The sequence below is a fragment of the Mus pahari genome, chromosome 17 (genome assembly GCF_900095145.1).
Source record: "Mus pahari chromosome 17, PAHARI_EIJ_v1.1, whole genome shotgun sequence".
NCBI classification, from domain to species: domain Eukaryota; kingdom Metazoa; phylum Chordata; class Mammalia; order Rodentia; family Muridae; genus Mus; species Mus pahari.
In genome coordinates, this window is record NC_034606.1 from 44,797,333 (window position 1) to 44,815,430 (window position 18,098).

Genomic DNA, 18,098 nt, shown 5'->3' on the forward strand with positions numbered 1-18,098 from the left:
TCTTCCGCTTCCGGTGTCCTACAGCCATGGCCGCCGCCGTCGCTGCAGCCGGCGCTGGGGAGCCTCTGTCCCCCGAAGAATTGCTCCCGAAAGCCGAGGCAGAGAAAGCCGAGGAGGAGCTGGAAGAAGACGACGACGACGAGGTGCTAGGGCCGGCGGGGAGCGGGGCGGGAGCGGGCGGTTGGGGCGTGGACGCCGCGAGCCGAGAGGGCGGCTTCCCCGCGCGGCAGGGGAAGGGCCAGGCCCGGGGCTCGGCGGCTGCGGTGCTGCTGCCGCTTCACCGACGACCCCCGCCTCCTCCACCACAGCTAGACGAGACGCTGTCGGAGAGACTCTGGGGTCTGACGGAGATGTTTCCCGAGAGGGTCCGCTCAGCCGCCGGAGCCACCTTTGATCTCTCGCTCTTCGTGGCGCAGAAGATGTACAGGTAAAAGGGCCGCCGGAGAGCCGCCGGGAGCGTGCATGGACGGGGGGCGGGTGCTGTCAAAGGACACCGGGTCCCGGGAGTCGCAGAGCAGAGTTTGAGTGACCTTGGATTCATTGTCATACCCCGATCATACCCCGAGTGTGGTTGGTCTTCTGCAGAATGGAGTTCTTACCTGGCAGGGTCGTTGTGAGACTAAGGTTATGTTATACGAGGCTTAGGAGAATGTACCGTGTCGCTAGGTAATTACTGCTCCTCTTGCCTCTGCTAGGACTCTGGGGCAAGGAATGGGGTAGGGTGCGCTTTCAGAAGAGCGAGGGCGGTACTGCAAGTCCTGTCCTAGGTTCGGTCCTGGCCCGAGTGCCTGCTTCCCTTTACATGACTCCACATCCACTCTTCCCTCTGCAGATTTTCCAGGGCCGCTTTGTGGATTGGGACCACTTCCTTCATGATCCTGGTTCTTCCCGTTGTCTTTGAGACAGAAAAGTTGCAGATGGAGCAACAGCAGCAACTGCAGCAGCGGCAGGTGAGCACATGCTCTTCTTGGCTGTGGGCCAGCGGCAGAGCCCCAAGGAGATTGGCACTTCACCCCAAGTGGGAGCAGGTCCCTGTTCTTCTAGGTGCTCGGCAGTGTAGAATTTGCCTGCCCCTCATGTGTGACAAAAGGGACCTACTGGAACTATTCAGTGTCTTAACAGTCTTATTTTTTCTTTTCCAGATACTTTTAGGGCCTAACACAGGGCTGTCAGGAGGAATGCCAGGGGCTCTACCTCCACTTCCTGGAAAGATCTAGATTCTTCGGTATTTGTCCTTGTGGGAGAACTTTGAAATTCATTTGTGTTTGAACTGCTGATTGTTTGAACTTTTTATTCTTTTTTTTAACCTTGGCACACCGATCTATTTGAACATAGTGGGAACTTTCTCCGTTTCTCATGGAGAGACCCCAGGTACACCTGTGCCCTACATAATGAATGCCCTCACTCACTTCCCGTTCTCACTCCGATGCTGGAGTACAGCCGTGTGGAAGGTTATCCCACGCTCTAATAAATGCTCCTAAGGAAGTTCTTGCCTGCCCATTGTGGGAAAGAAGTAAGTACCCCTGACCATAAGGACTTTTTAAATGGAAATGTCTAGGACATGTAAGCACTGTGGGACTGACAAAATCCATTATACCTGTAGTACCGAACAGTCACCAGGAATCCCTGTGTGTGTGAGAGAAGGGAGGCTGGCTATAGCTTTAGCCAGAGGGGGACTGGGCAGAGCAGGCACTCATTTCCTCTGCAGTTTGGCTGTTAGACCTGCATATGTATAAAAAAGAAGTCAGCGCTCACTTTTTGTATTTAAATATTAAAAGAACTCGAACTGAAAGTGTCATTGCTGTGTTTGTAGTATTTCACACCTAGGTTGTTTTGGAAAGCCAGGACACTGCCTGCCAGATTTCCTCTTGCTTAAGCCAGCACCTGTTTCAACCTCATTTCATAGACCAGGCTGGCCTCAGAAAGCTCTCTCCTCTGTTCCTGTGTGGGGTATGGTTTTTGTTTTTGTTTTCCCAAGACTGCTTGTGTAGCCCTGGCTGTCCTGGCACTTCATTTGAAGACCAGGCTGGCCGAGAACTCAGACCTGCCTACCTCTGCTTTCCAAGTACTGGGATTAAAGGCAGGCGCCACCAATGCCTGTTTAGTGAAGTTTTCAAAAAGGAAAAAGAACATTTATTATTTGGCATAGTAGTGATTATTGCCCCAAATTTAAGACTCCCCCACAAAGTGCAGGCCAGACTTTAGAGATGCAGGCTATACTCTATTTATAACCTGTTTTCTGTATGCCCTAGTCTTGAGAAAGAGGTTTGCAAGTAGAGCTTGTTATCGTATTGTTTTTATTGGGGGTGGAATCTCTCCAGAGCCCAGGCTAGCTTTCAACTTGGTCCTCCTGGGTGCTGAGGGATCGTGGGCATGCACACCTGGTAAAGACTTATTTTTGGGTTTTTGAGGCAGGGTTTCTCTGTCTAGCCCTGGAACTCTGTAGACCAGGATGGCCCTGAACTCAGAAATCCGCCTGCCTCTGCCTCCCGAGTGCTGGGATTAAAGGCCTGCGCTTACCTGCAGGGTCTCTGATAATAGATCCAACTGTAGCTCTTCTTTTCGAGCCCTGCAGTCTTTCTACTCAATACTGGCCTTTGGTTTTTCTCTTGAAATGGGGTCTGTGTTGACTATACTGACTTGAAACTCAGAATTGCCTGCCTCTGAGAAACCTCAATCCAATCTCCTACCTGAAAAACCCCCTGAGAATTGGGCCAGTGCTGTAGGAACCATATCTAGCTCCTCTTTGGTTTATTGTGCAGGTTTTCTAAGCCCTTCATGTGATTCTCAACAGCACAATATGACTTAGGAGGTTGTGGTATTTCTATGGGTTGAGGAATCTGCACAAAGCCTGCTGACAATGCTCCAGGCCTGCAGCTCCAGTGTACCTAGCCTTTCGTCCTCTGTAATCCAGACTACTTCTCCTGCCACAGCCTCCCCACTGCAAGCACAGCAGTGTGGCCAGGGCACCTCTGAACTAATCTCACAAAATCTTTTTGTTGTTGGTTTTTTTTTTTTTGCTTTTCGAGACAGGGTTTCTCTGTAACCCTGGCTGTCCTAGAACTCACTCTGTAGACCAGGCTGGCCTCGAACTGAGAAATCCACCTGCCTCTGCCTCCCAAGTGCTGGGATTAAAGGTGTGTGCCACCACGCCTGGCTTTCTCTTGGTTTTTCAGTGAGGAAATTTGATTACTGTGTCTCAGAATGGTGACATCCCTTCTATGACAAAATCCTGCCGAAAGTTTTTACATAATCAGACAACAAGTAGACTTGTGTTCAGCTTTTCATTTTTAATATTTGGTTAAACAAAATACATCTTTGTAAACAAACCCAGCACAAGGCCAACAGAAAAGGGAATAAAGCAAGAAAAACAAAGCCTAGGGCTGCCCCTTGCTGGGCGTCAGGGTCAGGCTGCCCCTTCCTTCACAGGAGTGGGGCTTTGCCCTGGGGCATTAACATGGGTCCCTGTTCCTAAGCACCGGAATTGGATATGAACAGAACCAGCCCTGAAATGCTTAAGCGTCTTTGTATATCCCACTAGCTCATGGACTCCACGTGTGTGGGGCTCGTTTGCAGTGCCATTTGCACAGGCCCAAGCAGATCTGTAGGGAGGAGTCTCCTCTTCCCAAGAAATGGCTTACTATCACCGACAGTGCCAATGGACCCAAGGTCCTGCTTGTGACAATCAGCAAGGTCGGCTATAACTTCTGGCTGGTAGTGATTGGAATGTCATTGTGCAGGGGCAGAGTTCCCCATGGTGCCAAGCAGATCTGGTGTAGAAAATGGTGCAGATGACCATGGCTGAGCACAATGCAGTAGCCACTTGAGGCCTCTGCTACTTGAATAAAAAAACGGCCTTGTTGGATTGAAGATACATGTGCAGAAAAAGTGCTGGTGTAAACATGCACTCCAGTCACAGTGGGGAGACAGCCCCCGCTTCACCCCAACAAGCTTGCTCAGGATTAACATGCAAGCCCCAGGTAGCTCTGCTGCCAAGGGAGAAGCAGGCCAGTGGGGCAGCTCTCAGACCTGCAGAGACCATGGATCGGTAAGGGCTGGCCAGGTCACCTGCCTTGAAGGCCACCACAAACATATTGGTATGGGGGTATGGTACTTATTTCCCCTCATTTTCCAAAATTACAAGAGGAAAAAAAAAATGGTCTAGAACTAGTTGAGGTGGGGCGAGCCAACCCTGTTTGTAAGAGAAACTACACAGACGCCAAACCCAGAGGCTCTAGCTCGATGCATACAGCCAACCTGAGATTGCTGCAACAGCTCTGGAGCTCAGGACGTGCCTACCAGTCTCAAACCCTGAAGCTTACCTTCATGGCAGTTCCTCACCCAACTCTGTCCCAAACTATGGGATTTCATGTCAGTGGCAGATGTGTTTGATTTTGCTAAAACTGGGCCAACTCTGAGTCCTCTCCCTGTTCAATGTCTTTTATCCCAGTGCCTCCCCAGTCAATGTAGTGAAATGGTAGGGACACGATTAGAGTGAAGAGCTACCAGTGACTACCCTACTGTGGCTTTACCCACACAGTATTAGGCATATCTTTCACCATTGTCTTGCTAGAATGATGTGCAATTCACCTACTTTGGAATAGCAGAGCCTCTCATTATAAAACCCCAAGGCTGGCTGGGGTTTAAAGGGACCAAGTGGAGGCATAATGGACTGCAGGTGACATGCAGTGCGACTGCTGGAGTCTTGACAGTTTCCTGAGAGACAGTTTCCTGGCTCTGGGTCCTTTGAGCCAGTCACTGGGCTCTGCATGTACTATGTCCTCAGACCCCGTGGTGCCACAGGAGAGAAAAGGGGCGGCCTGAAGCATCAGTGACCACACCAGCAGAGCCTGTATCCAGACCTCATGGAAAGAGAAATAATCCAGCCCCCTCAAAGGACCCCCTTTTTGGCTCCCTCTCTGAAATAGCAAAAGGTGTTCAATGGCTTGCCCTAAGTGTTCAGAGCTCCTACCTTCTTCCCCCAGGCACAGACTGCTGGGTGGCTCTGTGACCACACATCTGTCCTATTGCACTGGCAAATCTGAAGGGAAAACCCAATGAGATGTTTGGGGAAGTGGACTGTAGAGGCCACAGCACATCAAAGAGGTCTGGAGGGTTGAGACAAAGAGGGTCAAGCAGAACTGTCACACGTCAGCCCTCCAGCTCTGATGGGCTTCCACTTCTTCCGGTACAACCAGTAGGAGTTCACAGTTTTTACCTCGCAAATGGTATTTTAGAAATTTCCTATGAAAAAGGGAATAGGCAAGAAGAAATGAGATGCCAGTGAGTTGCAGAGTGCAGCCCCGGGACCACCCATTTACCAGACTTCTCCCCATCAGAGACCCGCCAGTCTCTTGCCTCCCAAGTGCTGGGATTAAGGGTGTCTTCCCACCACCACCAAGCTACACCCATGACGGTTTTAAACCTCTAAGGGTGACTGGTTACTCTTCCATTTCCTGCTAGAACTCCAGTCTCAGTTCCTGCACATTCTCATATATTCCTGTCACTAGTGGCTGCTGGCATAAGGACAAGAACACTGCATATTCAATGGTGACTAAGCTTCACACACACAAAGCAGCAGCAAACCTGGGTGTGCAGCACTGCCAAGCAGGCCTGACAATCTGACCGAGATCCTAGGAACCCACCGTGGAAGGAGAGGACCAGCCCTGGGAACTGTCCTCTGACCACACCTGCACACATACAGTAATAAAAGGAAAAACTTCAGTCACAGGGCAGGGTGTGGAGTCGAGGGCAGGCAGAAGCCCAATTTGAGTTTGAGAACAGTTTAGTCTACATAGGGAGTTCCAGGATAGCCAGGAATATAGAGAGACTCTGTCTTGACAAAAACAAACCGGACACATGGAAACTTAACCATGCCTAGAATGATGTCATCCTCCTCTCTCCTAACTGGCAGTTGTCTAAATGGAGAGGTGACAATGTCAGTCCCACCAAACCAGAAAGCTAGAATCAAAGAATGTGAAACCTGTTCATCAAAGGGGTAGAGTCCTAATTAAGTCCAAAACCCTATGATTCCAAGGGGACAGGGAGAGGATCCCAGAACATAGGAATTTCACTTCCTCTGTCAAATAACCAGACGAGTCCAACTTCCCCAGCACGCCAAACTAAAAGCCCAGCGGCCCAGCCCCGCAGGGTTACCTGAGCTCACTCTCGCCTCCAATCCACTCTGGCATCTTGAGTTTGGAGTCAAGGTTGTAGTAGGCCCCTCCCACCTCACGAACACAGATCCAGTGCTGTCTTTTGAGAGGCAATTTGAGTGGACCCCAGCACAGGCTGGAGGGCAGGTTCATGATGAAGCCCATGACATTAGTAAGAGCAATGACACCCACGTCCCTGCAGAAGAGAAAAGGTGTCAGGCTCACACACTATATGGTTGCCCCCATTCACTTGGGGTAGGAACCACAGCCTGTTCTTGTCTGCAAATCAAATTGGTTTTCTACCTTCGCTTGTCCCACCAAACAGCTTCATAGCCTTTGGTTTGAAGTGCTGCCATGATGACATTCACATCATAGTTCCCATTTCCCAGCATGCTCTTCTTGTGGGGCGTCACCATAGTGTTCGGAGAGAGCCTACAGATGTAAAAGGAAACGGTTTAGGCTTGTTGATCTGCCCAGTCTCCCCAGGCTTGTACCACCAGAAGAGCACTTTACAGCACTGCTCCTGGAAGCTGGTTCCCCAGCACAACAGTCTCACAAGTTTCTACCCAAGCATCGCATGTCTGGCTCCTGCCAGCCTAGAGACCGAACTCCTGATGCAAAACTGAGGAAGGTTGAGACCTAGCTGGCCTTCTGAGGAGTGACCACAAGAGATGATTCTCGGAGGCACTGGCCTCCTGTCGCTGCAGCAGTCCTACTGCCGATGTTCTTCTTGGACACAAACCTTACAATAAAAAAAAAAAAAAAAAAAAACCACACTGGCAAAGCTGGGCGTGCTGGTGGCACACAGGTATAATCCTGGCACTCAGGAGGCAGAGGCAAGGCAGGTCTTTGAGTTCAAGTCCAACCTCACCTACTTAGTGAGCTGTAGCCAGTGGGAACTAAATAGGGAGATCTTTACTATAAAGGCAAAAAGCAATAGTAATTGGTATATGGTGTTTTAAATGGCACAGGTAGTAACTGTTACTCCTGCTGTTTGCAATTTAAATGCTGTAAGGTCTGTACTTCTGTAATCATTAACTATTCAGATGTGTGTAGTGGCTGGGACTGACGGCATAACTGCACGGACTAGAGACAAATGAAAGGCAATAAAAAGTAATGAGGCCTGTATTACACTGGAATGTAGAACCCATCTATAGTCAGTGTGCATGTGTGTGTATGCCTGTGTGTATCCTGAACAAAAGAAACATTAAAAGCACAAAGGAGCAATTGGGAAAAAAAACCTTACAGGCAGAAGCAAGTTAATGTCTGAGTTTGAGGCCAGTCTGCTCTACAGAGCAAGTTCTAGGACCTTCAGGGCTACACACAGAAACCCTGTGGGGGGAAAAAAAAATAAGAAAAGAAAAGAAAAAGAAAAAGGGGAAAGGGGAAAAAAGGGGGTATTCAATTGTGGCTCTGGTGGCCCACCCAGCTTTCAGCTAAGCCCAGGCTGGCCCTGAGATCAGGATCCTCTTGCCTCAGGTCCAGAGTGTCAAGGTTATGGATACACAGCACCCCACTATGTCAAGCCCTTTCTTTCTATTGCTCCTTTTAGCAATTCCATTTTCCAGTGAGGCCTGTGCTGAGGAAGCTCCCAACCAGATTACTTTGTTTTCAGTCTTGACAAGCCAGCAGATGAAGAAGTCCATTTTGACTGGAGGAGGGTCAACATGTCTGGTGGTGGGTTTTGCTAGTTCGTTTGTTTTTGAGGCAGGGTCCCTCTACATAGCCCTGGCTGGCTGGGAACTCAAAGAGTTCTGTCTGCCTCTGCCTCCCAAGTGATAGGATCAAAGACGGGTCACAGGACGGAAAAGGAAAGAAAACTGTGGCGGGTTCTCCAGGAAGGAAGAGGTCCAGAGACAGTAACATGTCATTTCCAGAAGAAAAGACCTACTTTGAGCTGGGCAGTGGTGGTGCACGCCTTTAATCCCAGCACTTGGGAGGCAGAGGCAGGCGGATTGCTGAGTTCGAGGCCAGTCTGGTCTACAGAGTGAGTTCCAGGACAGCCAGGGCTACACAGAGAAACCATGTCTCAGGGAAAAAAAAAAATCTACTTTGACCCAAAGAAGTCAATTCTAAAATTTTTTTGTTTTTGTTTTTTTTGTTTGTTTGGTTGGTTTTTGGTTTTTCGAGACAGGGTTTCTCTGTATAACCCTGGCTGTCCTGGAACTCACTTTGTAGACCAGGCTAGCCTCGAACCCAGAAATCTGCCTGCCTCTGCCTCCCAAGTACTGGGATTAAAGGCGTGCGCCACCACGCCCAGCTCTAAAATTTTAAGAACTCTTACTTAAAATAAAATCAAAACTTCTTCAAGCACAGCGCCCATGTTGATTTGGGGTGGGTGTTAGCAATGCTACAGTCTCACGCATGCCAAGCAAACACTCTGCCAACTGACCCATATCACAAACCCCAGTCTTCAAAAATAAAACATGCCTTGACACGGTTTAAAACTCTCCAGTTGCAAGGGATGGTGGTGCACACCTGTGATCCCAACAGTCAGGAGTCTGAGGCAGGACTGCAGAGAGTTCCACGTAAGCCTGGGCTACAGTGTGAAACCCTGTCTCAAAAGACAAAAGGGGGATGGAGGGACTTGAAGGATGACCCAGCACTTACACAGTGGCTCAAACCATCTGCAACTACAGTTCCAGGGCATCTGAAGCCCTTCCCTGGCCTCCACAAACAGTGGACACAATGGGACACAAGTATACATGCAGCCAAAATAGCAGTACCCATCAAATAAAAATAGACAGACCAGGGGATCCTCAAGCTCGGAGATCCACCTGCTGCCTCCTCAGTGCTGGGATACTGGCACACTGGGCATCACAGGGATTTAGGGCTGGAGAGTTGGCTGAGGGGTTAAGGAAGACTTAACCAGTTTGGATTCCAAGCAGTCATGTGATGGCTCCTAACAATCTGTAATTCTAGTTCTTAGGGGTCCTGTGTTTTCTGGCCTCTGCCGGCACTAGGCACATATATGGTACACAGGCGTACATGCAGGTAAAATACCTTCACATTAAAAAGAATTTTCCTGACTGATGTCTTTAATTATTTTCAAACAATATATTTTGATCTCATTCTTTTCCCCACTCCCAACTCCTCTCAGATTCTTCTCACCTCCCTAATCACTCGACTTCATGGTTTTTCTCTCAAACAACAACATCAAACTAGAAAGATTAGAAAAAAACTGTATATATATATATATATATATATATATATATATATATATATATGCCAGGCGTGGTGGCGCACGCCTTTAATCCCAGCACTTGGGAGGCAGAGGCAGGAGGATTTCTGAGTTCGAGGCCAGCCTGGTCTACAGAGTGAGTTCCACGACAGCCAGGGTACACAGAGAAACCCTGTCTCAAAAAAAAAAAAAACCAAAAAAAAAAAAAGCAAGCTGGGTGTGGTGGCGCACGCACGCCTTTAATCCCAGCACTTGGGAGGCAGAGGTGTGGCTAATATACCTAGTGACATTCCTGGAGAAAATTGATATCACCACCCTACACATTTAAAAATAATACTAACATTAAAGGAAAAAGGGCTCACTTGCTCATCTCCAGAGCAAAGGCACCATCTCCCCACACATGAAGCAGTTATCATTTACTTCTGACACCATCACCAGGGCAGCTGCCTTAAGTGCCTCATTTTATGCCTCACAATAAAATGTATGAGTTCATTCTATGTTAGTAAAAAAAGTCTGAGGCATGGGGCTGGAGAGACACAGCCAGGCCTGCTTGCTCTCCTGGAGCACCTGAGTAGATGCCAAGATCCACCCCAGGCAGCTCCCAACCATCCAGCCACAGCACCTAGGGATCCTCCGCCTCTAGGTTCTCCAGGTCCCTGCACTCGGCCACATACCCTCACAGACTTGATTTTTATGTGCCTGCTTCTTTTCATTTCTTTTCTGCTTCAAGTCCCATCTTCCAATTACCCAGAAAGCCCAGGATTGGGCGCTTGAACAAGAAATCTCAAAAAGAAGGCAAGCCAGCCCAAGATTAGCATGTTTCCTCCAAGAGGACCCACAATCTAGATGCTAGTGTCTCTACTCAGAGTATGTTAGTAAAAGCTGGCAGAGGATAAGGTAGTTCCCCAAGCTGGCAGTAACCGGTCTGGAGGGGCTTTCTGCAATAGGGGACCCTAAAAGGCCAGCCTATATAAAACGGAGCGCTTGCCGGCCTTGTCGGAGAGCTCCTTCCTGGCTGTGTGGTGGTTGGACTTAACTTTAATCTCCGCACTTGGGAGGCAGAGGTAGGCGGATCTCTATGAGTTTGAGGCCAGCCTGGTCTACAGAGTAAGTTTCAGGACAGACAAGGCTACACAGAGAAACCCTGTCTCAAAAAAACAACAAAAATAAATAAATAAAAATAAAACAGAAAATAAAAAAGCTCCTTCTAAGCCAGGCAGTGGTGGCACATGCCTTTAATCCCAGCACTTGGGCACTTGGGAGGCAGAGGCAGGCGGATCTCTGATTTCGAGGCCAGCCTGGTCTACAAAGTGAGTTCTATGACAGCCAGAGCTACACAGAGAAACCCTGTCTCAGGGGGGAAAAAAATAACTCCTTCTGGTAGACATCCAGAAACCTGGCACCAATATTACATAAAGCAGCCCTACTTGTCCCATGATTGTGGATCATTCATTCATTCATTCATTCATTCATTCATGTGTTTGCTTGTTTGCTTGCTTATTTTGAGACAAGGCTTTGCTGTGTAGTCCTAGCTGTTCTGGAACTCACTATGTAGACCAAACTGGCCTTGAACTCACAGAGATCTTCCTGCCTCTCTGCCTTCCCAGTGCTGGGATTAAAAGTATGTATCACCATACCCAGATAGGAAAAAATGTACGTGCGTGTGCGTGTGTGTATTTTAATTCTAAAGTTAAGTGGTAAATTTTTTCTTATAAAAGGTTTTGTGTAGCCTGAGCTAATTTAACGGAAGATAAATTAAAACTCCTTACCCTCCTGCTTCCAACTCCTAGGTTCTGGGAACACTAGGCATGTGCCACAACACCACACTCAAGTTTGGAGATTTTTAACCAACTTGTCCTTCAACACTAACAGCTGATAAAACTAAGCTCCAACCTGGTCTCCTACAGATTCACCAGAGGTGAGCCCGCTCCACGTCCCACCCTGCTCAGCCTGGTCTCCTACAGATTCTCCAGAGGTCAGCCCACTCCACGTCCCACCCTGCTCAGCCTGCTGCTGTCCTCTCCACAGGGCAAAGTGCACTTCAGGCATGAAAATTATGTGGCCTTTAGTAGTTTATCCTGCTTCTGACTACAAGCCAAATCCCACAGCTTCCTCAGACTCAACCTCACGTGTCTCTTCCACAGAATCCTTCCTGGTTCTATGAAAATGGAGGGAGACTCAGAGGATCCCACATAATACCAATTTATCCAAATATCAATACTCATTTACTGAAGAATTCATCTGGCGTACACGCAAGCAAACAGTTCTGAAACCTTTTTAGTACTACCTTCCAGCCAGACCTTGGCATCTAATAAACACGCCCAAGCTGGCCGACGTTGACATGGGGCTATTAACTAGAACTTGGGAGGTGGAGGCACACGGAGCAGAAACTCACGATCATCTTCCAGTACATAACCAGTCTGGACTACAAGATCTCCTTTCAAAGAAATCCCAAATTGATCAATATAGGAATTGCTAACAATTTCCATTCCACTCTACAGGGCTAGTTGGTCCCAAGAAATCTCTTTTCCCAAAGGCTGGCATTTAGACAAAAGCCAGCACCCCCATCCCTGGGGACTTAGAAAACTAGCTTCCACCTGCTAAAAATAAGCAATCTTATTATCTCTGGCAAAAGGGGCCTTCCACTAACATATATGCCTATGGTGTCCATTAGCACATCAAGGTCTATGCTAGCTTCTAGGTTCTATTCAATAAGTTCTTGTTATAGCCCAGTTTACAGATTACCTTCCTCCTAGGTACCTGTTCCCCTTAAAGACCCGGAAATCCCCCCAAGTCCCGTCATTTCTGCTTTCCTGAGAGACAGCAAGGCGGTTTTGGAATAACCTTTTCCTTTACCCACGAAACAGCTATTTTGGTTTCTTCATTGCACCCATTTTTATTCACCCATGGTCACTTGAAGATGAGGGACTGTCTACCCCTGTGATCTGCTCCCTGCCCGACAAAAATCCTTTCTTTGACTTTAAGGCTAACTGCCCAACTAGACTAGCAGCTTCATGGGTGTTATCATTTAATCCTTTCACAATCTTTAGGTACTGTAAACAAGGAAGCTGAGGTGCAAGGGTTACAGTGACTTGCACAGTCACGCACAGCTGGTCGGTGGCACACAGAGGATCCAGCCTTGTAAGACAACACTGGACAGCCTGCCCAGGACTACGTCCCCACGCTGCTCCAGCTGAGCCTCTTGGGTATAGTGGATGCTGCTCAGGACTGCCTCGCCCATTTCCACAGACATCCTGGAGCTCATAGCAAGCCTCTCCTGTTTGCCGTTACAAACAAAAGTGGGCCGGGTGTGGTGGCGCACGCCTTTAATCCCAGCACTTGGGAGGCAGAGGCAGGTGAATTTCTGAGTTCGAGGCCAGCCTGGTCTACAGAGTGAGTTCCAGGACAGCCAGGGCTACACAGAGAAACCCTGTCTCGAAAAAAACAAACAAACAAAAAAACAAAAAAACACAAATGAGCTCTAAGGTGGGCTCTAGCCCAGGTCACCACTTATGTCCTCAGTCTACTCCAAAGTTACTACTGTGCCTGATATGGTAGTGTTTTGGATTTTAATAAAAAGAGAAAAGGAGGGGAGGGAGAGATTTAATCAACTTTTTTTCTTCCTTAATTCTTTCATCAGAATTTCCTGATATGTTTCTAAATAAAACACAGTTCATAGGAGTAGGTGTCAGCTATTCCCATCAAGGGTGTGGATGAGCTACTCCAATCCCTAGAGTTTAATATTTGGTGACCAGGACCCAGGTTTGGTTCTCGGAATCCAAGTGGCTGCTGACAAACCCCTGCAACTCCAGTTCCAGAGGATCCAACACGTGTATGTGGTCCAAAGACATTCATACAGGCAAAACACCCAGACGCATAAGATAAATATTTCTCCAAGCTGAGGGCCTACAGTGGCAGAAACTCGATAATATGCATAAGGCCATAAGTTCAATCCTCTATGAGTGCACCTCTAAGCCCTTTATTTTCAAAATTTAGACGGACACATGGTCCAGTGTACCAGGCGAGACACACGCTCTAGTGACCCGTGTCCACCGTTGGGGCTCTTTTCCCCTGGATCAAGCCTCAGTCACATCTGACTCCTCCCCACCTTGCCTGTTGTTGCTAATCAGCATTAGCCCAGTCCTGAATTCTTAACTCATTTCTCTCCCATGCATGAGTCATCCCACGTCCACAATTCTCTTCAGACTCTACCCTGTTTTGTATCCTCCTCCTCTAACTGGCTAGAAAGCCACTGCCAGGACGATCTTCCTCCCGACAAACAGCTCTTATCCACACCGTCCTCCTGTCTCTGCCCCTCATGAGCCAAGGTTTAAAAACAGCATGGGTCACTCTGTCAGTGTTCTCTCTGAATGCCAGTCTCTGAAGAGACCGTCGCAGTGTCTGTGGCTCTCTCTGGACCTCAGTCCCGTGTACAGCCCTGAGGTGCCCTGCTCAGCTTGTCTTCTCTGCCTCCTAGTACCTGGCACACCGCAAGTGGCTCGTCTTCTTTCTCTCTTTCTCTTTCTCTCTCTCTCTCTCTCTCTCTCTCTCTCTCTCTCTCTCTCTCTCTCTCGCCTTTTCTTCCATTTTCTCCAGATTCCTTACATACATTTGAGGGAAGTGTCCCTACTTATCCATACAGAACCTTTACAAGTAAAAATGCTCTATAATAGAACTCCTTTTCTGGAATTTTCTTACGGGTCAGCCTGTACCTGTACTTTACTGATAGGGAACACAGAAATATACCACAATTTGCAAAAGCTTTAAAAGGAACATGGCCCTGGTCCCATGTGGTGACTGGCAGATATTTAGTATCTTTCATTCAAGAAAAACACATTTGAGAGATGCCCAATTATCCAGACATATAAAGCCCAGACCCCAAATCCTGCTGACTGACTAGCCAGACAGGCAGCTACTGAAGTTCCTAGTCTCTGAGATTTTCCAGCAAGAAGCCAGGAGGAGCCCTCTGGAGGTTATAAAGCCAGGTGGAAGTCTCAACATTAACAAATACAGACTCCACGTCCTAATTTCTTCATCTGGAATAATAGGAAACAACAGTGCCTACCTCCCAAGCTGGGTGTGAGGACTCTGCAGCTGCACAGAGTCCTCAGAATGGTGCAAAGAGTTGGTTTGTTAATGTCTCATTAACTCCCTTGTCAGCCCAGGAGCCAAACTCAGAGGTCAGAATCTGTCAACCTGACTGTGACTGACTACTTTACAATCTGACATTAATTTACTGGTGGGTAAAACTAGGCAAACGACAGCAACTCAGTCCTGGCTTCCCAGGCCATGGCTAAGGCTGTTCTAAGATGGTCAGTACTCACTACCAAGTAGCAAGCACACTCAGGTGCTCGTGGCCAGTCATTTCCTTCTCCCTGGTTAGAGATGAGAAAACAATTCAGAGCTACCCAGAAGAACATTAACAGCTGGCCACAGGGAAGCCGCTCAGAAGCCTGGGCTCTCCTTTCTGCCACACGACTGGGTGGTGGAAGACACCTTTCCTTACCTCCTAGAGCTTCATCTTCTGAGGAATGAACTGTACTTACAGGTAGCAAGTGGCGCATCTACCCTGCTGCCCTCTGATCTTTCACTGGCACTAGAAACTAATTACTCTCACTGTAGAGCTGTAAGAGCACTCAGGGTACAGCCTTTCTCAGAGACTCCTATAGTTCTTTCAAGTTAAGTGGTTCACACTTAGTCTTACCAATCACCCCAAACATTCTAGTTGTAATGCATGTTCCTGTGCAGCGGCTATTTCAGCTCCAAATGAGGACCGTCACGAGGTCCTCTGGGACCTCTGCGTACACCACTTAAAGCATCCTTGAGTTCTCTCTATCCTGAGGTCTTTTCCAGTTGGAGGGGTAAGACAGGCTCACTGTCAAAGCTGCTATGAACTTCTGTCATGTTGCTGGGTCCAGTCAGACACTACAGAACTCTCAAGGCCCTCGGTAAAAGACTTCAGAAACCAAAGCAATGGGCATAAAACTGTACCCTGACCACTTGTGGAGTGGCATATTTGTTCTATGGTCTTTTGGGGACACGGTGCTAGGGACTGCACTTAGGACCCCCTATGTAATGTGCAAGCACTCTTATCACTGAACTTCACACCAGCCCCACGAAAGTCATCTCAGAGCAGGAGAAAGCTGGGGTACGCTCGAATCGCAGCGTAGCTGCTTCAGAAGCTACTCTGAACCAGTAAAACGACTGTGAGGAAAATCACACAGAACAACAAATGAAGGACATCATGGGCAGGCAGCACATGGCCCCAGAACAGCTGAGCATTGTGGGTACACTTTTCTTGAGATTTCCACCATGTTCCACCTTTGGTAACAGATGGCTGAATGTCGATGTTATTTTGTGTCCCTCCTAGATTGTAAACTCCCTGGTGACAGGTCTGGAAGGGAGGCAATAGAGCAGTGACCACCAATGGAGATATGACCCTGAACTCAACTGAGTCCAAGGCTTGTCAGGTTATTTGAAGGAATTTAAGGAGCTCCACAGAGCCCTGTCTTCATCACAAATGAGACTAACACACGCAACACGGAGTCCCCTGTCTGACCACAGCCGTGGAGACAGCGCAACTGTTAGTCTACAACAGATGGACCATAGATGGTGACTATCTGCCTGCCATTCCTGCCGCCAGCATCTTAATTCCAAACCTGTAGGTTTGAAGGTTTCTGTCCCTGAGACACTGCACCACCCACACAAATTCAGAAATACCAAGAAGTGGGGGGATAGAGATGCCAAGCAGGGGAGCCCTACCTCTGGAAAATCTCCTGCAGCGTTTCCCGCGTGAAGGCGTTGCTGTCCTGGAAGACGTTGTTGAGAGCATGAAGAGCACAGAGCTCCCTGCGCTGCTTCTCATGGTAGATTTGTGGGGGTGCTGCCTGGGGAAGGTCCGAGGGTTCGGATTTGGCCTTGTCTCCTTTCCATGGCATGCAACTCATGTTTTTCGATTTAGGTTCCAGGCAGAGCCGACAAACACTCAGCTCCTTCCCTCCTGAGGAAAAAGTCTAGGTTTCTCTGTCTTCAGATTCCTGAGATTCACCTATTTATTCTCTGGTGTCCATGATTTATGCTTTGTCACTGGGAGGAAAGGTTGGAATCAAAAGGGACAAAAAAAAAAAAAATCTACCTTTTCTGTCTTCTCGATGGGAAAAAATAACTTTTGGATTATTTAGCCAACACTTTCAAAGTGCAGAATTAACAAAGAAAAAAAAAACATATAAAACGTAGAATTCCTCCCTTTGGCTGCCGCCTTCCCCTCCCACCCCCTTTGGAAAAAAGAAACACCACGCTTTCCTGGCCGTGTTTTCCTCTCTGCAGATGCCAACTAGGCCTCAATGCAGGAGGGCAGAACCGAAGGGGTCACATCGCTCCTTTTCTTCCATCTCGTTCGAATCACAACGCCACAGGCTCCGAAGACCGGGTTGGGTGGCGGAGAAAAGGCCCAATGCCAAGAGCTAGCGAGGATCGGAGGGCGTGCGGTCGCGGGCCGCGCGAGGGCTCCGGGGATAGCGCTCCATGCCCGCCGGCGGACTGGCGGACTCGGCCCAGCGGAGGAGCCGCTCCGCCTCGGCGCGGGAGGAGCCGCGGAAAAGGGAACGGCAGCCCGGGCGCCGCCGCGGGGAGGTTCCCGCCTGGCCCGCGAGGGTGCGGCCGGACGCCTCGCCTCGCCCGGTGCAGCCTTGGCCCCACCGGGCTGGCCGTCTCCGCCGCGACCTCCTGCTGTCACGTGAGGCCAGCCCCGGGCTCCCTTCCCGCTGCCTGCCCGGCGGGGACCGCTCGTCGCCCCGGCGCCGCCACCTGGAGCTTGCGGGCCGCCACCTGGGCCACGCGCGGACGAGCAGGCGGCGGAGCGGGCGGGCACGCGCACCTGAGCCCGACGTCAGCGGCGTTCACTCGGCGCGCGCCCCGGACACGCCCCCGCGCTGACCCCGCCTTGCCAACCTCGCGTCACCCCTGACGTTGTGGGACGTAACCGGCGCGGGCTGTTGGGCCGGCGGAGGTGCTGGGAGGTCGCCGAGCGGTTGTGCAGGGCTGTGGGGCTCCGCGGTAGCGCGGAAGGTCGACTTGTCGCTTCGCCGCAGCTCCGCCCCGGCGCCCACTCCCGGCGGAGTGCTTTCTTGAGCCGGGGCAGCGGCTGCCCGGGCCCACTTAATGTTCATCAGATTTCCAGACACTTTACCGACGCGGTCGGGCATAATCTCGGTTGGTGAACCCGTCCACCTCCAGTTTTCTTTGAGAGCCGAGGGCAAGACTCTCGCCGGGAGTCATGTTTCAGATGGAAACCAGAGTTCTGTTTCAGATCCTTGGTGTCGTATTCCCGTTCACTTCACACAAACCACTGCCCTTTTGCTCAGCTACCTTCTCTTGATGGCTGTCACAAGCCTTCCTTTCTGTTTTCTTTTCCCTTCTGATCCTTCTAGTTAGGTGTGTGTTCTCTAGTCCAGCTGGTCTCAAACTCATTACATAACCAATTTGTGCAGGGCAGGGGATCGAACCCTGGTAAATGCAAGACAATCACTCTACTAACGAGAGCTCCGTATTTTGAGTTTAGCTGAGTACATTGTGTCCAAAGGCAGATTATTTGCAGTTTCCCATGGATTTAAATTAAATCATTGTTTCTTTTCTTTTCTTTTTTCTTTTCTTTTTTTTTTTTTTTTCGAGACAGGGTTTCTCTGTATAGCCCTGGCTGTCCTGGAACTCACTTTGTAGACCAAGCTGGCCTCGAATTCAGAACTTTCCCTGCCTCTGCCTCC

At 49.2% G+C, this 18,098-nt stretch overlaps 2 protein-coding genes across 2 annotated transcripts; one reads left to right on the forward strand and one right to left on the reverse strand.

The window, feature by feature from the left end:
- Tomm22 (translocase of outer mitochondrial membrane 22) lies at positions 1–1,792 on the forward strand. Its single transcript, XM_021217023.2, has 4 exons — positions 1–143; positions 309–427; positions 833–950; positions 1,143–1,792. The coding sequence occupies exons 1-4, from the start codon at positions 27–29 to the stop codon at positions 1,215–1,217; spliced, it is 429 nt and encodes a 142-aa protein (XP_021072682.1). The 5' UTR covers positions 1–26; the 3' UTR covers positions 1,218–1,792.
- Positions 1,793–3,258: 1,466 nt separating this feature from the next.
- On the reverse strand, positions 3,259–17,018 carry Josd1 (Josephin domain containing 1). The gene is made up of 4 exons (XM_021216604.2): positions 16,099–17,018; positions 6,459–6,587; positions 6,157–6,351; positions 3,259–5,244 (listed from the first exon to the last, which is right to left on the reverse strand). The coding sequence occupies exons 1-4, from the start codon at positions 16,281–16,283 to the stop codon at positions 5,145–5,147; spliced, it is 609 nt and encodes a 202-aa protein (XP_021072263.1). The 5' UTR covers positions 16,284–17,018; the 3' UTR covers positions 3,259–5,144.
- Positions 17,019–18,098: the final 1,080 nt, after the last annotated feature.